This window comes from Phacochoerus africanus, chromosome 12, assembly GCF_016906955.1.
Source record: "Phacochoerus africanus isolate WHEZ1 chromosome 12, ROS_Pafr_v1, whole genome shotgun sequence".
NCBI classification, from domain to species: Eukaryota; Metazoa; Chordata; class Mammalia; order Artiodactyla; family Suidae; genus Phacochoerus; species Phacochoerus africanus.
Window position 1 is genome coordinate 15,577,879 of NC_062555.1, and position 20,410 is coordinate 15,598,288.

Genomic DNA, 20,410 nt, shown 5'->3' on the forward strand with positions numbered 1-20,410 from the left:
GGTACGGGTTCGATCCCTGGCCTCGCTTGGTGGGTTAAGGGTCTGGCGTTGCCACAAGCTGTGGTGTAGGTCGAAGACGCTGCTCGGATCCCAGGTTGCTGTGGCCGTGGTGTAGGCTGGCAGCTACAGCTCCGATTGGACCCCTAGCCTGGGAACTTCCGTATGCTGCAGGTGCAGCCCTAAAAAAAAAGCAAAAAAAAAAGATAGACGATAACTTAAAACCACAGTGACCTTTGAGACAACCTAGGAGGAGAACATAGAGAAGTGTGGCCCTAAAAAGACCAAAAAAAAAAAAAAGAATATATAATGGGATTGTGGCCATTTTTGTAAATGTGAGATATGTAACTTGGAATTTTCCTAAAACAATTTTATAAGAAAATTTTAGTATGGTATTCTAATATTAAGTTAAAAATTTGGGTCTGTGATACCAAGATTTTCACTTGTCTCAATGCCGAATAACTCAGTTTACTTTATATATTTCTATTTAGAGATCTCTCTTTGTACTTACTGAGAATCCTTTTAAATTTAACAACCCATGTAACTTCTCGTAGCATTGATATTTCTCATCTGTGAGGACAGAAAAGGTTTGCTGGATTCTTTTTTCTCTGCGAGTGGGAGATAATATACCTTATTGGGTGTCTTTTGGGCGGAACTTCGAGCACCCATCCATCAGCTGATCATAATTTACTTATGACTTATAACAAGGCATCCTCTCGGGGCAGACAAATCATCCGAAGGTGCTGTATTTTCCTGAACTAGAGCCACACTGGGCATTTCTTGTCCCCCCCCCCCCACAGGGAGTCCTTTTATTGCACCGACTTGCGTGACTGTGCCCATTGGCTTCCGTGGTACCCGGTTCACATTTCCTGGATTAATCTGTGGCTTGCTCTGGTCAATTTAATGATTTTAACTGGCATTTAGAACTAGCCCAGGCCTGCTGTGCTAGTCAGACACACGATAATGTGACTCTCCCACTCTGTCTCTCCTAGAGGGGCCCCAAGAAGGCTGTAGACCCAAAGTCGTGCTTGTTGAGACACACAGACGCGAAGCACTGTACTCAGATAAAAAATGTACTTGTTGATATATGATAAATTCTGTTATAAATTCTGCTAATCTTGCTGATAAAGGGTTGCTTTTCCAAACAAGCATATAAAGAATGATGACAATTCTGTTTTCTTTAATCTGTAAAAATAAAAGCAAAGATGAAAATTCACTAAATGTAGCCAGTACAGTGTGTGTATTTTGTTGTTTTTAAAATAATTTTTATTTGTGTTCATAGATTTACTTTTTGTTAAAAGTTTTGAGGAAAAAACAGACCAAGGCTTGCTTAGTTTTCGTGCATTGTAGAACAGTCCACATTTGGTTTTTACCCATTGAATGGGGGAAGCATTCTTCAGTCAGTCATACCTAAGAAAGAAAACACAGAATTGAAAGTAGGCATTTTTTCCCCTTAGCATTGACAGTCAAGTTCTATGCTAAAAAATAGCAAAATGAGGAGTTCTCGTCATGGCGCAGTGATTAACAAATCCGACTAGGAACCATGAGGTTACGGGTTCGATCCCTGCCCTTGCTCAGTGGGTTAAGGATCCGGCATTACTGTGAGCTGTGGTGTAGGTCGCAGACGCGGCTTGGATCTGGTGTTGCTGTGGCTCTGGTGTAGGCCGGCGGCTACAGCTGCGAGTAGACCCCTAGCCTGGGAACCTCCATATGCCGCAGGTGTGGCCCTAGAAAAGGCAAAAAGACCAAAAAAAAAAAAAAAAAGCGAAATGGCTCTCCATGTCTTAGGTGTGCTTGTCAAAAGGCAGGTGATGACAGACATATATTTGCAATAAAGATTCATTGTAATCTCACCTCTGCAAGTGGTGAAATCTTGTTCTGGACTTGATCTGAATGTAAGCTGGCCCCCCTTTATTTTCTTTTGTGAATATCATATGCATAGGAAATAATCCTTTTCTTTGCCAACATCAGCGATAGATAAAAGTAATCTAAACTTGATACCCCACCTCTTCCAAACTTCTAAAATACAAAATGCTTAAAAACAATTTGCTTTCGGAATCGTTAAGCGCCTTTGGCTTCAACATTGTTCACATAATATGCTCATGTTATTGTATTACACATTTAATACTAAAGGAATTTAACTTGGTAAGTTTTCATAGTTTAAGAACTGTTTGATATACATGCTGTATGTACTTCTTCCTCTTTGGGCCATGACTCTCCCCTCATATATTGGCATTTTTTTACAGCAGGGGCTATAAACTCTACTGGTGATTCCTGGGGCTCTTTTAAGCAGCCAAGTAATGTTGGAGGAATAGCAGAACAATGAAGCACGTTTATTCATAGTTTGCACACTTGAAATGTAAGATTAATTACCACCTTTTTCTGAAACTCCACCAGGTTTTAAAACTTGGACGCATTAGTCTGTAAACAGATGACAGAGTTTGTGTCGAAGCTCACAGTCGCCAGGATGCACTTTATCTGTCTTCTGTGGATTGCTTATTAACTTGCATTTTCTACTGTTTTACTGTGCTGCGTTATATTTCAAATTCACAAAAACAGCTTAGTGGCTCAGAGTGATTTTCCAAGTAGTAAAACCTGTAAGGAAAGTAGAAATAAGACTGTCACAACTCCTTAAATAACAGAGAGGAGTGCTGCATTCCATTTACTAGAATGGGAGTCTCTGTGCCAGGGCAGCGGTTTGGCCCAAGCAGGGCAAGTGTAAAAAAAAATTTCAGTAATTGATAATCTGGAAATTAGATTTATTATATGAATAATCCATTGACTGCTAGTATCTTGTATGTTTTCTGCTAAATAAGATTTGTCAGTGGTGACCTAAGCCATTTATAATGAATGAGTGAATTTTCAGTTAAAGCCCAGAGACCTCTCTGGTGAACTAGTTAAATTTTCTAGAACGTCTGCAAAATAACCTTTATCGTGTTGATGAATTTGGTCACTAAAGGCAGAGAGGAGGACAGAATCATGGAAGCAATTCAGACTTACATTTCTTTCAGCAAATTATCAAGAAACCAGACCTGTGAAAGCAAGCTTATAATTACTGACAAATATTTTTGATCAAGGAGAAAGCAGAAGCTCCTTGGCAATATTCCTTAACAATTCCCTGTTGGCCATAGATTGAAACACCAGTTACTCCCACATAGGCATGCTTGATAGCATATTTCACTTTGTAGCTACACAAAACCACTTATGTGCTAAGACTTCTTCCATCTAGTTCTCCTAGTGGTGGATCCTTTGAAGGAACAGTCCTGACTGTTTCTTTTTGTGTGTCACCAAAAACCTAGGTGACAAGAGAACAGTTAGCATTCAGTGAGCTGGGTTGTAGACTGCAAACATTGTCTTTGAATCATCATTAAATTTTTTTAATATATATACTGCAAGGAATGATACTACTCTGCAAGTAAATAAAATCATGCCTCGTGCCCAGCCGCTTGTTGCCTCATCCTCCATGAAATTTCTGGTCACTAACGTACATCTGATCTTGATTTGGTTTTATTTTATTTTATTTATTTATTTTTTGGTCTTTTTTAGGGCCACACCTGAGGCATGTGGAGGTTCCCAGGCTAGGGGTCCAATCAGAACTGTAGTCTCCAGCCTACACCGCAGCCACAGCAATGCAGGATCCAAACCGCATCTGCGACCTACACCACAGCTCACAGCAACGCTGGATCCTTAACCTACTGAGCGAGGCCAGGGATCAAACCTAAAACCTCATGGTTCCTAGTCAGATTCATTAACCACTGAGCCATGATAGGAACTCCCTTGATGTGGTTTTAAAGGCATGCTGAAAACAGGGGCTGTCATAAAACCTTGGGTATTGAAAGATGTCTCTTTAGCATATAGTATGAAGAATTAGTGGGCAGTGTATTTTTCACCCTGAGATGTGATGGATTTGAGGGAGAAGGTGTTCAACCAAACTGCTTTCGGAAGATGATATTGATAATTTATTGTCTAACTAAAATATCACCAATTTAAATGTTGACGATAACAAGATTTTCTGTGAAGACCATACTGTTTTTCAAGCAGTTCACTGACCAAAGTTCTGACTTTTCTAGACCTTGCTTGGCCCTCGTTAGTTTTTGAACAAAGGGTTTCGGGTGTGTTTAACATGCAAAGGTTACATCCGCTATGAAGAGTACCTTCCAGAGCAGGCCTGTCCAAAGTGTATATTAAAGAACCCATTTGCTATTATCCCTCAAATTGAAACTTCTAGTCCTTTAACCTTGAGTGATTAGATCAGCAGCCTCGAAGCCAAGAGCCACGCATAGTCTTCACCGAGAAAAGCTCTTGTCCAAAGATCCAGTCATTAACCTGATGTCTCTGATGCATCACCTAATGTTTTGTTCATTTCTTCACTCAATCCAGGATTGTGACTTAGGATGTTTAAAGTTAGTAGAAATAAAAAGTGAAAAAAAATAATAAAGAAGCTCCTGCTCCGGCGCAACAGGATCTGCAGCGTCTTGGGAGCAGTGGGATGTGGGTTAGATCCCTGGCCCGGCCCAGTGGGTTAAGGATCTGGCGTTGCGGCGCTGGCTCAGATCTGATCCCTGGCCCGGGAGCACCATAGGACAGCCAAAAAAAAAGTAAAACTTGAAATGGAAACTTATCTTACAGTTCAGGCTACATGTCATTGAGCCAAATACATTCATTAATTAATTACTAATCTAACATATTTATTGGAAGAAGATTATGTTTCTCCTTATGTTTTCCTCTGTGTTTTTGGCTTCTCTTTTTCTGTGTCCTTTAAATGGAGTCATTGTCATTTTCGTTGGCCACTCAGTCTTGGAATTTCATAAGGTATGGTCCTAGGACTTCTCTTTCTATGTTCTCCTCCTAGATTGTCTCAAAGGTAACCAAGGTACTATGGTTTAAGTTATCTTTTTTTTTTTTTTTTTTTAGGGCTGCACCTGCGGCATGTGGAGGTTCCCAGGCCAGCGGTCGAATTGGAGCTGCAGCTGCTGGCCTATGCCATAGCCACAGCAACGCGGGATCCGAGCCACGTTTGCAACCTACACCACAGCTCATGGAAATGCTGGATCCTTAACCCACTGAGCAAGGCCAGGGATCGAACCCTCAACCTGATGGTTCCTAGTTGGATTCGTTTCTGCTGCGCCATGACAGGAACTCCTAAGTTATCATCTTAAGCAGAGTCACAAATGCATGTCTTCAGCCAAGACCTCCCCTTTGTGTGCTCGCAGTCCCTCAAGGGTGGCCCACGCCCATCACGTCCAACATGGAGCTCATGGTCTCCGCCCTTCTGCCCGGCCCACTGCCCTGGTGCTCTTTGGTGTCCTTACTCAGTGAGTGACGCTGGCCCCGGGGGTGCAGGCCAGAAACCTCAGCCATCTCCTTGACGCCTCCTCTTCCTCCTCACGTCTGATCGTCCTTCAGTTGTGCTGATTTTATTTCTTGCCTATATTTTGAGAATATCTGCTTTTGTCTTTTTCCATCACAACCCTCTAGACAAAGCTGCTATTATCTTTCGCTAGGTAACCTTCTAACCAATCTCTCTACACTTCGAACACCCCGCGCGCACACACACACACACACACACACACACACACACACACACACACACACACACACAGAGTTTTAAAAGTCATCAAGATTGCAGAATAGGTCTGATTATGTTATCCTTCTATTTAAACTTTTTTTTTTTTTTTTGCTTTTTAGGGCTGCACCTGCCGCACATGGTGGTTCCCGGGCTAGGGGTCCAGTCGGAGCTGTAGCTGCTGGCCTCACCAGCGCAGGTCACACTCCCTTTTTACTCGTCTAGAGATGACAGTCGTTATGAGGGTGAACGGCTCTCCCTGTCTCTTCCGTCTCTTGGTTCACCAGCTCTTTCCAGTGTCCCTCCCGCCCCCCGCCATCTCTTACTCCTCCAGCTTCCGAGACTTTCATCTGCTCCTGTTCATACTCTTTCTTCCAACCACCAGGCCTTTGCAGCTTTAAAGTCCATGCTCTGCGTGGGCCCATATCTCCCCCTCTTCCTCAATTCTTACTCACTTCTCACATTTCAGCCTTAGAGTCATTTCTTCAGGGAAGCCTTCCCGTCTCCCCAGCAATGTTCAATCCCCCTGCCCTGCTTAAAACTCCTCATAACCAAGACTTCTTCATAAACAGTCAGTTTAGCTTTTATTTGTTTTGGTTTTGCTGCGCCTATTCTGCCTCTGCCTCTTAAGACCTCTATTTTAATTCCTTGGTCTTTTTTGGCTGCAAAGCATACATTTATTTCTATCATGAGAAACTAATGTTTTCTGAAATAGATATGGAAGAATTTTCTCTTGGAAATGGAGGGGCTAGGAATCTTTAAATCACCTATAAATTTTAGACTACCTGGCTGTTTAAGAAGTCATATCCACATTTAGTTATTTTAAGAGTCATACTTCTTTTTTTTTTTCTATGTTGACATAGTACACTTGTCTATTTTTAATTTCTGGATGGAGACTTCAAAACATCCTTCCCATTTTTAAAAAAGTTGCTTTCTCACGATATTTATTTCTTGGACTAAAACATCTCGTTTCTAATCATTTTTTTTAATAAGATAAAACATTGCAGATACAGTTGAAGCCCTGTGTGTTATTTCTTAGCTCTTCTCCTATCTTTTTCTACCTCGCAATAACTACTCTCCTGAATTTGGCCTTTCTTATTCCCATTTAATTTTTTAAAAAATTTTCCCATCTGTACATAAAATACTACATACTCTTTGTTTATAAACTTTCTCTTCTTCCATAGCTTGCTTTTTCATTTAACATTGTCTTACAGCTTTATTCCTATTCATCTGTGTTGTCTAGCTCATTTGTTCTGTTATTGTATGCCGCTGTGTGACTGTGCCACAGCTTACCCATGCTCTTATTAATAGATATCTACTACAGTTTGTTCATTTTTCTGTTTCTTTATACTTAGATCGTTCCTCTTCTTTTCGTATTTTTTTTTCCTAGTTAGCTTTTTGTGTTTTCTGTTACACACAACACTGCAGTGGCAATTATTGTGTCTATCTTTGTGTGAAGGTGCGCAGAAGGGTATACCTGCAAGTAGAACTGCCAGCTTGAAGGGCATGCATAGCCTCAGCCTTAGTAAATAATGTCCAGTTGCTCTTCAAAGTGGCCGCGCCGATTTCCACTTCTGCTGGCATTGTAGGAGATTTACTCTGCATCCTTCACAGCACTTTGTATTATCAGATTTCTTAGTGTTTGCCCATCTTAATAGAAGCAAAATAGTATCTTGTTTTCATTTCCATGATTTCTATCTAGTGAGGTTGGACCTCTCTCGAGGTTTAAACTGTTTTATGTTTAGTATCTTCTCTCTGAAGTTTGATTTGCAATCTCAGACAACTACATTTACTTCGTACCAGCTTGAGCCCAAAGTTGTACAAGGTCTTAGAAAAGACTCTAATGCTTTAACATTGGTACCGGTTCATAAGAAGTGAGAATCTTAGAATTCATATATGGAGGTAGAATTTTGGCAAAGGAGCACAGCATATCAAAGTATTTCCTTCTATTCTTTTGCAATGAATAACTGACTACAAACAGTCCACTTAGGGGAGTAATACTAAACAATCATTTTATTTTTTAGTTAGACATCATTTAGTATGTACTAATTTAATTATACTCAGATGTCTCTTTCTGAATTATTATTTTGTGGGAAGACCTTAAGAAATTAGCCTAAGTTGTTATACCGGTACTTCCAATAACCTCGTAAAATCTTATATTTGGTGACCCAATAAGATGTCTGAAGTAAAAGGAGTGAAACGGTGATCCTGGAAATTAAAAAGCTAAGAGGTGAATCTAGAGGGTTCTGTTGCTATAGGCAAATCATACGTAGAATCCCTCAACGAACGGCATCTCTAAGGCAGCCTAGGTGAGGTCCAGACGGTTCTCTTGCAACCGAATGTCACCTGCAAAGTACAGCATCACTCACCCTTCACATTACTAGGCCAGTAAACTGCTGTAAAGATGCAAGTAGGATTTTTGCAAAGGTTACAGTGAAGGCAAAGAAGCGCTCCTGCCCACCCCACTCCCCAGGCCCACATCAGAGCGAAAGACTTGAAAGGCCAAGAAGGCCTTCTTCAAAGGCACAAGATCTGAATGTCAGCCTCCTTCTACGAGCTCAGTTTCCTGGGACTCTGATGACAGCCTGGAAGCATTTCCCCGGGAGGAGCAAGCTTTGTCTTGGCCGTAGAGCTGTTCTCCATCTGCCTCCGGTCAAGGAAGCGGGAAGAGGTCCTGTGACATCGATGAGCCCAAGGGCAGCACCGTGAGCAGGTCAGGAGGAGAGAAGGTGATGGGCATCTGATGGGCCCCTGACGGTCACGCCTGGAGAGTGAAAAGACCAGGGACTGTCCACGCCATGACCACGTGACTACTTCTAACTACAACAGATCTTTCCACCATCAAAAAAAGAAAAAAGGGTCATAGGCAGAGGAACGGAAGGGGTAAGAAGGAGCACAGTAGTTGAGGCAGAAAAGGGACATGCACTTAACTGAGACAACTAGGTATCAACTAACACGTATTAATGCAGTTTGGCTAATTCCAGTGCTGTGCTCTCACCAGGAAGGACGGAACTGAAAAGTAAATACCTCTCCACAGAGGAGAGGGTTGATGACTGACCTCAGTTATCGGAGCAAAGCCAGGAGCCAAGGAGGAAATAAGAGAGACCTCGGAACAAGTAGAACTGCCGTCAGAAAGTCGGGACCTGAAGTCCCTGCCTTCTCATCATGGAAGACGGCCCGCCTCGGGCCTTCACGTCGCCCTTAACGGCTCTCACTCAGCACGCAACCTTAACAAACTGGCCTTAATTTCCAGCCCACAGCAAAGCTGCAACAGTTGTTTGAAAGGTCTTAGTGAACTCAGAGAGCTCTTCTGCTAAATTTATGTATGCTAGAAACATCATGATGTCACAGTTCAAAAATGAGAAGGAAAAAATAGAACTAAAAATTAGATTCAGAAGCTCAAAAAGTAGTGTGGGACTGTTTAATATATAATTCCAAACCTCTCTTTTTCCTTACTTGTGCCTGGACGTGTGGTATATGCAATAATTGACTTTTTTTAGCGGTAACAGTCCACCTCAACTTTCCATCTTGGTCTAAATGTTCAGCTCGCAGGGAGTTCCCGTCGTGGCTCAGTGGTTACCGAACCTGACAAGGAGCCATGAGGTTGCGGGTTCGATCCCTGACCTCGCTCAGTGGGTTAAGGGTCCGGTGTTGCCATGAGCTGTAGTGTCAGTTTCGGACTTGGCTCGGATCTGGCGTGGCTGTGGCTGGCAGCTGCAGCTCCGATTCGACCCCTAGCCTGAGAACCTCCATAGGCTGAGGGTGCAGCCCTAACCAAAAAAAAAAAAAAAAAAAAATCAGCTCACCTTTTCCCCTCGTGGAGAACTCTCTCCGCCCTTCCTAAGGAAGAGCAAGCACAGCTAAGGTTGGCCCCCTGGCTGGCAGGGTCTGTTCGGGCTGGAACAGTCATGTATGTGACCCGGAGCTCAGTCCCTCTTTTGCTGCCTTTGAAGTGGCAGGTGCCGAAGACCCTGACATTAGCTCGTGTCTTTCCTCTGTGCAGCCAGCTGGAATCTCAGAGTCTACAAAGGGGTTATGTGGACTCATCAAAAGAGAGAGGCATCATAGACTCCTACCGAATCCACAGGCTGCTCTCCGGCTCACTTGGTTCAGATTCTCTAGATTTGGAACGTTGATGACCAATCTGACGTTGAAGTGTTTCTTTGGAAGGAGGGTGGTTGGCGGGGCCAGAGTCCACTGTCCCGAGGCATCGTGCCACCTGACCCCCTCCTCGCGTCTTCCAGCAGGAGCCGCCCTTCCTCTCGCCACAGCTGCCTGACACGCTCAGCCAGCTCGCAGCCGGCTCACACACACAGTCTCTTGCTTGCTTTTATGCATTTTTTTTTCTTACTCCTTGTCAAAAACTACTGAAGGAGAGGAAGCTATGGATGGAACCATGTGTTCAAGAGATCTTTGAGATGTAGGACCCCCGGGGGCTGTATGTTATTATCTTAACCAGAATAAGACATTTTTTCCTGAAGAGAACTTTGGCCCTTCTTGTAAAGTATTTCTCCGGCTTCATCTCCAGATGGAAAAGGAGTGGCCTTCTGTTCAGGTACTGTTTTTGTTAAGTGCCCCAATTTTCACAGGACAGTTTGAATCCTATTCCCCAGCTCATGTCTATTCTTAGTAGAACAGAATAGCTACATTCTAGGTTCCAGTCAAGGGCTATATTCGTGAATTCAGCACCACTCGGTAGCCCAGCGCCTACGACAGTCAAGTAAACAAACCAGAGGCAGAGTTTATGGGGAAAATGCCTGAAGAATGCCCAGCTGTCCATTCCTTTAGGCGACTTAGTCCTAGACACAGAGCTGCCAGGAGTTATGTTTTAATTATTGATCAGACAGGTCTCAACCAGTTTGCTTCTAAGAATAAACTACTGAATTTGCTGATCATTTCATAAACATTAACAAGAGTAAATTCAAGGTTATCAGGTGTCGGTTATGTTCTGTTTTGCAATTTGATGTTCTTTCCTGAGACAGAAGAGGAAAAAGATAAAACTAAGGAGCCATTGTGGCATCTTCATGCTACAATTCAATGGGCCACTTTCCTGGAAACGCCATCATCATTTACAAAGTAAGGCAGAAGCACTTTTCCGTGAGGCAGTAAAGACTAGTAATCAAAAATGTAGGTTAAAATGAGAAGTTATGAAATATTATGTAAACATTTAATACTTAAATTGAACATATAAATGTACATTCAGGAGTTCCCGTTGTGGCTCAGTGATTAATGAATCCGACTAGGAACCATGAGATTGCGAGTTTGATCCCTGGCCTTGCTCAGTGGGTTGAGGATCTGGTGTTGCCGTGAGCTGTGATGTAGGTCGAAGAGGCGGCTCGGCTCTGGCATTGCTGTGGCTGTGGTGTAGGCCAGTGGCTACAGCTCCGATTCAACCCCTAGCCTGGGAACTTCCATATGCCACAGGGGCAGCCCTAGAAAAGACAAAAAAAAAATGTACATTCATCAACCAATCTTTTCATTTGCATCCAAAGCTTTTTTTAAAGTTGGGGTCTTGCTGATTGGCTTTATCTGGTATGAACCCTACCTCTTAAACCCACAATAACGTTTTGCTGCTACTTCCAGTTGTTTTTGTTTTTGTTTTTTTTTAATTAATGGAGAATTTAAAGACACCCAGGAAATGATCCGAGAGCAGAATCCCAGATTTTCTCTTACGCTTTTACAGTCTTCTTGCCCCCACCTGTCGGGACAGCAGTTTCTTTAACCACACGTATCTACTATTTACAGTTTGATTTGGTTTGTTAAACATTGGTTTCTGTAGAATTTAATCCTGTTGGACGGCCCTTAATCTCCACCCCCCAACACCACCCGCCCCCGTGCTCTCTGCCTTCTGGTGCTCACACCTTTGTGTGATGCCCTCGGCTCCAGCACGTGCAGGATGTGTGACTTGTTTGTAACCAATAGCATTAGGAAAAGGGGATGGGATTTCACTTCCCCAATCATGGAGTCAAAGACCGCCCTGCCAGCCAGCGTGCTCTGGAGGTTATCCTTGCTGGCTCGATAGAGCAGACGGCCGCGTCAGAGAACTTGACTTTGCAGGACCTGCGAGCAGTCTCTACGAGACTCTCCAGTCGAGAGCCAGCAAGAGGCCAGGTCCTCAGCCCCAGGGCTCTAAGGAAACCCTTCTCCCTGGGTTCGCTTGGAGGTAGCTTCTGCCCTAGCCGAGCCTCTAGCTGAAAGCACAGCCTGGACAGTACCTTGACTGCAGCCTTATGACTCGAGCAGAGGACCCAGTTAAGCTGTGACCTCGAGGCACAGTGACTTACTGACTGTAGAGCCACATCTAACACCTTAATAGATAAAAGTTTAATACGAAAGCAGGAATAGGTGATGAAAACAGGTACATAAGTACATGTAAATGCAGGAGACTAAGTGATATCAGGGACTTTTCTATTAGAAATACATAGTAGTGATAATACTGATGAATTAATTATGCTGCTCATTAATAGTAAGTCGCCAAACTTTAAAATCTATATAGTGTGACAAAATCAAAATGGGGACTACTTGTATTTATTTTTATAATACATTCTGGGGGTGTGGGGTGGAGGTTCGGGAAAAAAAAGTCAGTATTTGGAAAAAATAAAGTTTAATACCTAAAAAATTATAGATAGGTATGTTCCCCATAAAATGATGTTTTATGTTTAAATGGGTGGTTTTATTATTCAGTGTTTATCAAATGGGTACATGAAAGCCATAGAAAAATAAGAGGCAGGCATAATATTTGACTTGTTTATCTGGAAAAAAATTCTGCTTGCGGTAAAACCTAGGATCATCAGATTTCTGAGTTGTGGTTTTATAGTTATACATGAATTTTATCTACTCATGTGTGAATTTTATCTGCTAATGTGCCACAGTAAGAAAAAAAGTTGGAGTTTCCTTTGTGGCTCAGCGGGTTAAGAACCCGAGTATCCATGAGGATGCAGGTTTGATCTCAGTGGGTTAAGGATCCGGTGTTGCTATGAGCCGTGGTGTAGGTCACAGATGCGGCTCAGATCTGGTATTGCTGTGGCCACGGTGTAGGCTGGCAGCTGCAGGTCCAATTCAACCCCTAGCATGGGAACTTCCATACGCTGCAGGTGCGGCTTTAAAAAAATAAAAAATTAAAAAAAAAAAAAAAAGTTGGAACCAGAAGTACAAATCCTCTGAAAATCTGACACCCCCTCCCACCCCCGCCCCGAGCCCACCCCTGCTATCTGCCCATGCAGTCCCTGGGCAGAGGTCACCCTTACTTCCTCTGTGGGCTTCTCGGGGAGGTGAGGGCCTTATTCTGAGGGAGGACACCACGCAGGCAGAATGAGGAGGCCCAGGTGGTATCAGAGGCCAAGGTAGAAACCTGAGCGCTTTGTCAGGGGGTTTCACCCACCAGGAACACAGGAGAGCCCACAGAGCTCTGCCCTGCTGCCAGTCCTGAGAAGCCCCTATTTCATGGGGTAGGAGGTCCCCTCCGTCCCCCTCTCAATATTCATCCAGATCCCACACCCTCCTCTCCTGCCTTGAGGCCACACCCAGCGCAGACCAATGCCCTTGTGTCTCTAAGACCCTTGAGGAGAAAGCCAGGGTACATGACCTTGGCTCAGGGCCTCCAGGGCTGCTGGGGAAGGTCCCACCCGCTCGTGTTCTCTGCACCGTGGTGTTTGAGGCGCATTCCCTCCTTCCTACTCTCCGCTGGCATTTGGGGTTGTTGCGGGTTGGAAAGAGTGTAGAAACCAAACAACCGTTAAGAAATGATCTGAACAGATATCTCATCAAAGAAAACATATACGTGGCAAATAAGCATCTAAAAAGATGACAAACACCATAGGATATGAGGAGTTGCAGATTAAAACAGCAGTGAGATCGCACCACGCCCCTATGAGAATGGTGGAAATCGGAAATACTTGTAACACCAAGTGCTGGCGAAGATGTGGACCAGCAGGTGCTCAGTGCTCCTGGGAGCGCAAACGGGTACCGCGACTTCGGAAGGTCGTTTAGTCGTTTCTTGCAAAACTAAACATATTCTGTTGTGCCATCCAGCACTCATCCACCTTGGTATTTACCCAAGTGAATTGAAAACTTAGGTCCACACAGCTTTATTCATAATTGCTTATAGTCTGATCACCCAGTAGAGATGACTAAAGAATGAGACCCTCCACACATACCAAGGAAGGTTGTTTTGGGTGGAAATCATGTGAACAGTCATTTAGTTTCATTTCTAAGTATTTCTTTTTTATCTCTAGTAATGAGTATTCAGGCGTTTGTTTTATTTTATATGGTGTAGCCTCTCTCTCTCTCACACACACACATGGACACACACACACACAGAATCATTTGAGTTCATCTAGTTAAAATTTTCCTGGAAACCAAGTCTCAGCAAAATTCTCTCTTACTTGACTGGGATCCTGCAGTGTCTTCGAAGCAGATGGCTTTCTTCAGATAGATGTTTTGATTGATTCTGCTTGAGTGGTTTTTTTTTTTTTTTAACAGAAATTTGTTTACTTGTTTTCTTTAACAGTTGTTTCGAGAAGTACGAATAATGAAGATACTGAATCACCCCAACATAGGTATGAAATTTATATATATATACTATTAACGATAAAGTATTTTCCTAATTTGATGCTTTTTGAAAAGATACAATTGTCAGGATGTTTTATATAAAAAGAAGAAAAGTTAATAACCTGAGTGACGATCTCAGATAGTGATACTTTGGGTAAAAATAGATTACAAATATACAACACTGCTGTGTATAAAATAGATGGGCAACAAGGACCAATTGTATATAGTACAGGGTAACCTACTCGATACTGTGCGATAACCTATATGGGAAAAGAATCTGAAAAGGAACGGGTTTATGGCTATGTATAATTGATTTACTTTGCCATACACCTGAAATGAACACAACTTTCTAAGTCAGCTATACGCCAATAAAATGTATTCTAATTTATTTATTTATTTTTGTTTTTTAGGGTCATACCTGCAGCATATGGAGGTTCCCAGGCTAGGGGTTGAATTGGGGTTACAGCCGCCAGCCTACACCACAGCCACAGACAACGCCAGATCCGAGCTGCATCTGCGACCTACACCACAGCTCACGGCCACACCAGATCCTTACCCCACTGAGCAAGGCCAGGGATTGAACCTGTGTCCTCATGGTTACTAGTCAGATTTGTTTTCCACTGAGCCATCACGGGAACTCCAATATTTATTTTTAAAAATAGATTATATAGAAGTTAAATAAAGGCTGCAAGTTGCCGTTTTCTACTGCCTTGTGATCTTTTGCAAGATCCACTAAAATAATATATATGCCTTGGAGTTAATGCATGCAAATGTTTTTTGTATCCCCTTAATAAGTCTCTCTAAATAGAGATTGCATGCCGTTGAGGTACTTATAAAAAATAATTCCAGATAACTTAGCATTTAAGTTTGATCATAGTTTAAAAGCAAAATAACTAGTTTGAATTTTAAAGAAAATAAAGAGTTGTTTTCCATTTTAGTGAATTTATTTCCTTAAGTTCTGTTTTTCCCCTATATTTACAAATAAGTTGATTTATAGATTCAGCTTTAATTATTGATTATATATGTGAAGTCATTGGATTTTAGGAAGTAAAAAGCAATTATTTTAATCTGTTCATTTTTGAAACGTGTTTTCTTACACATTAAAAAATCTTATGTTTGGAGTTCCCGTCATGGCTCAGTGGTTAATGAATCCGACTAGGAACCGTGAGATTGCGGGTTCGGTCCCTGGCCTTGCTCAGTGGGTTAAGGATCCGGCGTTGCTGTGAGCTGTGGTGTAGGTTGCAGACGCGGCTCGGATCTGGCATTGCCGTGGCTCTGGCTTAGGCTGGTGGCTACAGCTCCGATTCGACCCCTAGCCTGGGAACCTCCATATGCCATGGGAGCGGCCCAAGTAATAGCAAAAAGACAAAAAAAAAATCTTATGTTTATTAGAAACGCTAATGCAGTGGTATATAATTTCAACTACTGAAGTCTGATAATTTTGTAGCTTTTTAACCTGAAACTTATCACATAATTAATAATTTTTTTTTTTTTTTTGCTTCTGTACCAAAGACCATTTAACATTTTTTGCTAGGCTCTTTATTAATAATAGTGCCTTTTTAAACTTTAATTAAAATTTTGGCCATCCCATGCATATAGAGTTCCCAGGCCAGGGATCCCATCTGAGCTGCACTTGCGGCTTATACCACCCCTGCGTCAGTGCAAGATCTTTAACCCACTCTACTGGGCAGGGGATCGAACCTGCGTCCTGGGCTGCACGGAGGCCGCTGATCCTGTTGTACCGTAGCAGGAACTCCGAGGTTTTTCCCTTAATTACTTGATTCTATAGACAAATGAGTTATTTTTATAAACCCCAGAAACTTAACTCTCTTTTGACCTAGCAGTTCGTTCCAAATCACTTTATGATAGTTTTCTTCCATAGTAGTAATAACCCTTGAGAGAAATTCTCAATTTTATTTTTTGTTTGTTTTTTTCAGGGCTGCCCCTGCGGCATATGGAAGTTCCCAGGCTAGGGGTCCAGTCAGAGCTATAGCTGCTGGCCTACATCACAGCCACAGCAACGTGGGATATGAGCCATGTCTGCAACCTACACCACAGCTCAGAATAGCTCGGATCCTTAACCCATTGAGCGAGGCCAGGGATCGAACCCACATCCTCATGCATACCAGTCAGGTTTGTAACCCCCTGAGCCACAAAGGGAACTCCAAATTCTAAATTTTAAATTGTAATTGATACTTTTTAGTAACTACTCAAATTTTCCTTTGGTTTAGTGTTACCTTAAATTTTCATAAAGCATATCTACTATGTGCTAACAATTACGAGTCATGTCTCTAATTTCTTTTTTCAGTAAAATTGTTTGAAGTTATCGAAACAGAGAAGACCCTCTATTTAGTCATGGAATACGCGAGTGGGGGTAAGGCTGAGGGGATGTAAGGTTATCTTTACTGAGACCTACAGAGTTTAACACCTAAAGGTTCATCATAACATTCGTGTCTTTATTCATGCTAATGAATCTACAGTTTTGTTTAAATGCCTCAAAGTGGTATCTTAAAGAAAATTGAGTGTTTGGTTTCAAGACCTCTTAATCTTACATTTAAAAATTGGATCTGGGCTTATTTAAAAATTACTTAGAGGCATTTTTTAGAACTCTAAATTTGCATTGTTATCTATGAATCTTTTAATTCTCTCAGCTAAATATTTTATCATAATATTATTAGAACCTCTGGCTATAAGCAGGCAAGCTCAAATTCAGGATGTAATAAAGTTTATGATAAAAGCATGTTCTAGGTCAGGTGTTTCTCTCAGTAATTGTTCATATATGACAGGTTCTCAATATACATACATTTTCAAGATAATCCATAGAATGTTTTGATTTAGCCAAGTATTGATCTGTATATAAGTTAGAAGACTGAGTTGACAGGGAAATGATAAAATATATTTCTAGTAGACTATAATGTGCATTTTGACTATATAGTGTCAAAAATAGAAATGATTTTTAAACACTGATATACAATAGAAAGTCATTTTATCTCCTGTACTTTCTCTCAAATGAGAGATACATTGGCTTGGAATCACTGTTCATTTAGGGATAAGCCTTAACTTTCTCAGCAACAGATTTAAAATTTATGGAGTTAAATCATTTAATAAATAAAATGAGGCCTTGAAGGTTTATAAATAAATAAATTAATTAATTAATTAATAAAAAGCCCGTGAAAATTTTAAGGGCTTCGAGAATTTAGGCAGTTGAATAAGAGGGAGGGCAGCAGAAATTATTTAAACCGCTTTGGCTAATTAACTTTTTGCTAATCAATAGGAAAACTTAGTGTTGAATTTAGTTTTGATTCCTTTTAGCTAATAAAGTATATAGAGTTTTATAGTGATTCAGATTTTTCGTGACTAGAATAAGGACGATTTTAGTCTATACCATCTAGGTTATGTATTTTTATACTCCTTAGAGTTCCCCCCCAAAAAAAATTACTACGAATTTTAAACATTTAGTCACTTTTTCAGCTTTTTATGCAGATCAAAAGGTTTAATAGATTTTGGTTTTCACAAAGCTTTTTTTGCATCCTGAAAATATTTTTTTCAGTGTTTTTTTTTTTTTTTTTTTTTTACTTAACCTGAAAATCTATGTCATTCATGTTTAGGGCCTTAAAAAATAATAATACAGCCGTGCAAATTGGCAAAAAAAAAAATCAGTCTATAATAAAATGAATGAACCTACAAATTCACATAATGAACTCTTTCTCTGTTTTTCTGTCTTTTAGTTGGATATATATATATATGTGTATACAAAACAGTGCATCAGTGTAGGAACCCTGAGTGTTTGGTTCAGTTAGACTTGTTTCCTTTCAGTGACCTAGAGTCCAGAAAATGGGGCTGGACCTGCTTTGATATGAGGAATCACAGACTGCTGAAAGTCTGTGGTCACTGCTCTATTTTTATGAAGGTCCACCACAGGGCTGTGTAAATATTAATGTGTTTACTGCTTTACAGTGAATCGTGAGTACAGTCAACTCTCTATTGGTGCTGATGAAGGGGAGACAGCTCACGGGGTCATCACCGCTCTCCTTCAGGAGCCTTGCAGTGCAGTGCAGTGTAGGCAGATATGTGCTGGAACTCAGACCAGCTCCTTCAGTAGCCTTGGGAGGGGCAGTGGGGTGCAGTGCAGTGTAGACACATGTGTGCTAGAACTCAGCCCAAACCAGCTCGTCCCTTTATATTATGAGTTCTAATTCCTCGTGATAGGATTTCTTTGGGTCTTGGCAGTCAGTGATCTTATAACAAAACCGTCATGGGTCTGTAGCAATAAATCTAGAATCACCTTCTTGCCTTTTTCATCTCGAAATGGCAAGGTGACTCTGGAAAATAAAATACTTCATATTTTTCCTCTGAAATTTCCAGGTATTTTAGGACTGACACGCACATACACACTAGAAACTCAGCATGAACAAGGGTTGCATCAGACAACTGTCTCTTTGCTCAAGCACATCTGTTGATTGTGGTTCAGTAATGCGGCAGGTCTTCAGTGATCAGAAGGGCAGGGGACTCCTTTGCGATTTTGAACCATATTTCATTCAAAGGAGCCTGTTAAAAGTAGGTGTCAGGGTGTTCCCGTCGTGGCTCAGTGGTTAATGAATCCGACTAGGAACCATGAGGTTGCGGGTTCAATCCCTGGCCTTGCTCAGTGGGGTAAGGATCTGGTGTGGTCGTGAGCTGTGGTGTAGGTCGCAGACGCGGCTCGGATCCCGCGTAGCTGTGGCTGTAGTGTAGGCGGGCGGCTACAGCTCCAATTCGACCCCTAACCTGGAAACCTCCATATGCCATGGGAGCGGCCCAAGAAATGGCAAAAGACCAAAAAAAAAAAAAAAAAGTAGGTGTCAGGGCTACTCTGGAATGGTGTGTTTATTCCTTCTTTTGTTCACGCAGACAGTATTTTTTTTTTAAATGCCTACTGTGAGCTCGGTGGTATTCTGGGTGCTGGAAACACATGGGGTGTGAGCAAAGACAAAAGCCCTGCCCTCAAAAAGATGACATTCTAATTGGGAAGCAGATCATATAAATAATACCTAATCAGTAAAGGACCGAGTCACATACCCATCTGGGCTATGAGCGTCCAGGCAGAACACGAGAATAGTACAAATTTTTTACCTCTTGCCCTGTATCTTCCCAGCTAACCTCACACTGTGATGGGTCAGCCAGAGCATCTATTCATTTCTCTGTTTTCATTGTCCCATTTAATCATTTAAATATGCTGATATAATAGACTGTCTAACATTGTAGATGTATTAGTTTCATCTGACATACATCATTACATATTTGATTTTTAATATACTACTTATGTCTCGGGATTGCTATTGCATATATGTCTATGTAATATACCTGTATACCTAGATGCAAATACGTAATTTATTGAGTGCTTACTATATGCCAGTCACTGTGCTAAGAAGCACATGCATTATTTCATTTACTCCTCACTTCAGCCATGTAAGATGGGCAATAGAGAGAAACTGGGTCTGAATGAAATTAAGAAATCTTCCTAATTCTCCCAGTGGCTACTCAGGACTAAACCAAGATTCATATCAAAATGGGTCAGATTCTAAACCCTGAGTTTTCATCATTTGCTGTACTTTACAAGACCTCTTTAAGCCACTTTGTGAATTTTTAATATACCTGTGTGTTTATATGGTCTGAATTATCAGGATACAAAACTTTTATAAACCCTTACACTGAGATATTTTATTTTTGATAATGTAACTAAACAGTAGTGGGTTTTTTAAATTATTATGGACTAGAGTAAAGGGATAAAAACTTCCAGACATGTAAGTAAAGGATCTGTTGGGAAAGTTACCTTTAAATTATTTTAACAAATATATATCTGTGCCCTGTCCACTTTGTGCCCTGTCACGGGAGCGAGGGTACAGATGGAGTGGGGGTATGATGACACCATTCACAGGGTTCACAGCTCACCTGGGGTAATAGGAGATGATTCGTTCTTTTGATAAGCAGTGAAGTACCAACGCAGATAAGATGAATATCGTGAGAATGAGCATAAACAGTATAGAAAGGAAAAAAGGAGGCAGTCACTGTGGATGGAGAGAGAACTTAACCAAGATTGCATGACCAGTAGACCATGAGACAGAGCGTGAGCCGACATAATATGACTTGTTATTTTATTTGAAATGTAAGCCCCAAATACAAAGCCAAATAGAATTTTTGACTGCCCATGCAATGGCTTCCCTTTATTAGAATGGATAATAAAGAGTTGACTGTATTTTTATATAATACTTGAAAACAGAAAGGTTTCTTGTGTTTTTATGACTTTTTATTAAAGAG

At 41.4% G+C, this 20,410-nt stretch overlaps 1 protein-coding gene across 5 annotated transcripts in view; it reads left to right on the forward strand.

Moving 5' to 3' along the window:
- MARK1 (microtubule affinity regulating kinase 1) overlaps positions 1-20,410 on the forward strand; it is a 124,894-nt gene that overhangs the window by 59,479 nt on the left and 45,005 nt on the right. For all 5 annotated transcript variants that reach the window (XM_047754705.1, XM_047754707.1, XM_047754704.1 and 2 more), the window contains exons 4-5: positions 14,073-14,121; positions 16,422-16,487. In XM_047754705.1, the coding sequence (XP_047610661.1) occupies positions 14,073-14,121; positions 16,422-16,487 (115 nt within the window). The remainder of the gene's footprint in view (positions 1-14,072; positions 14,122-16,421; positions 16,488-20,410) is intronic.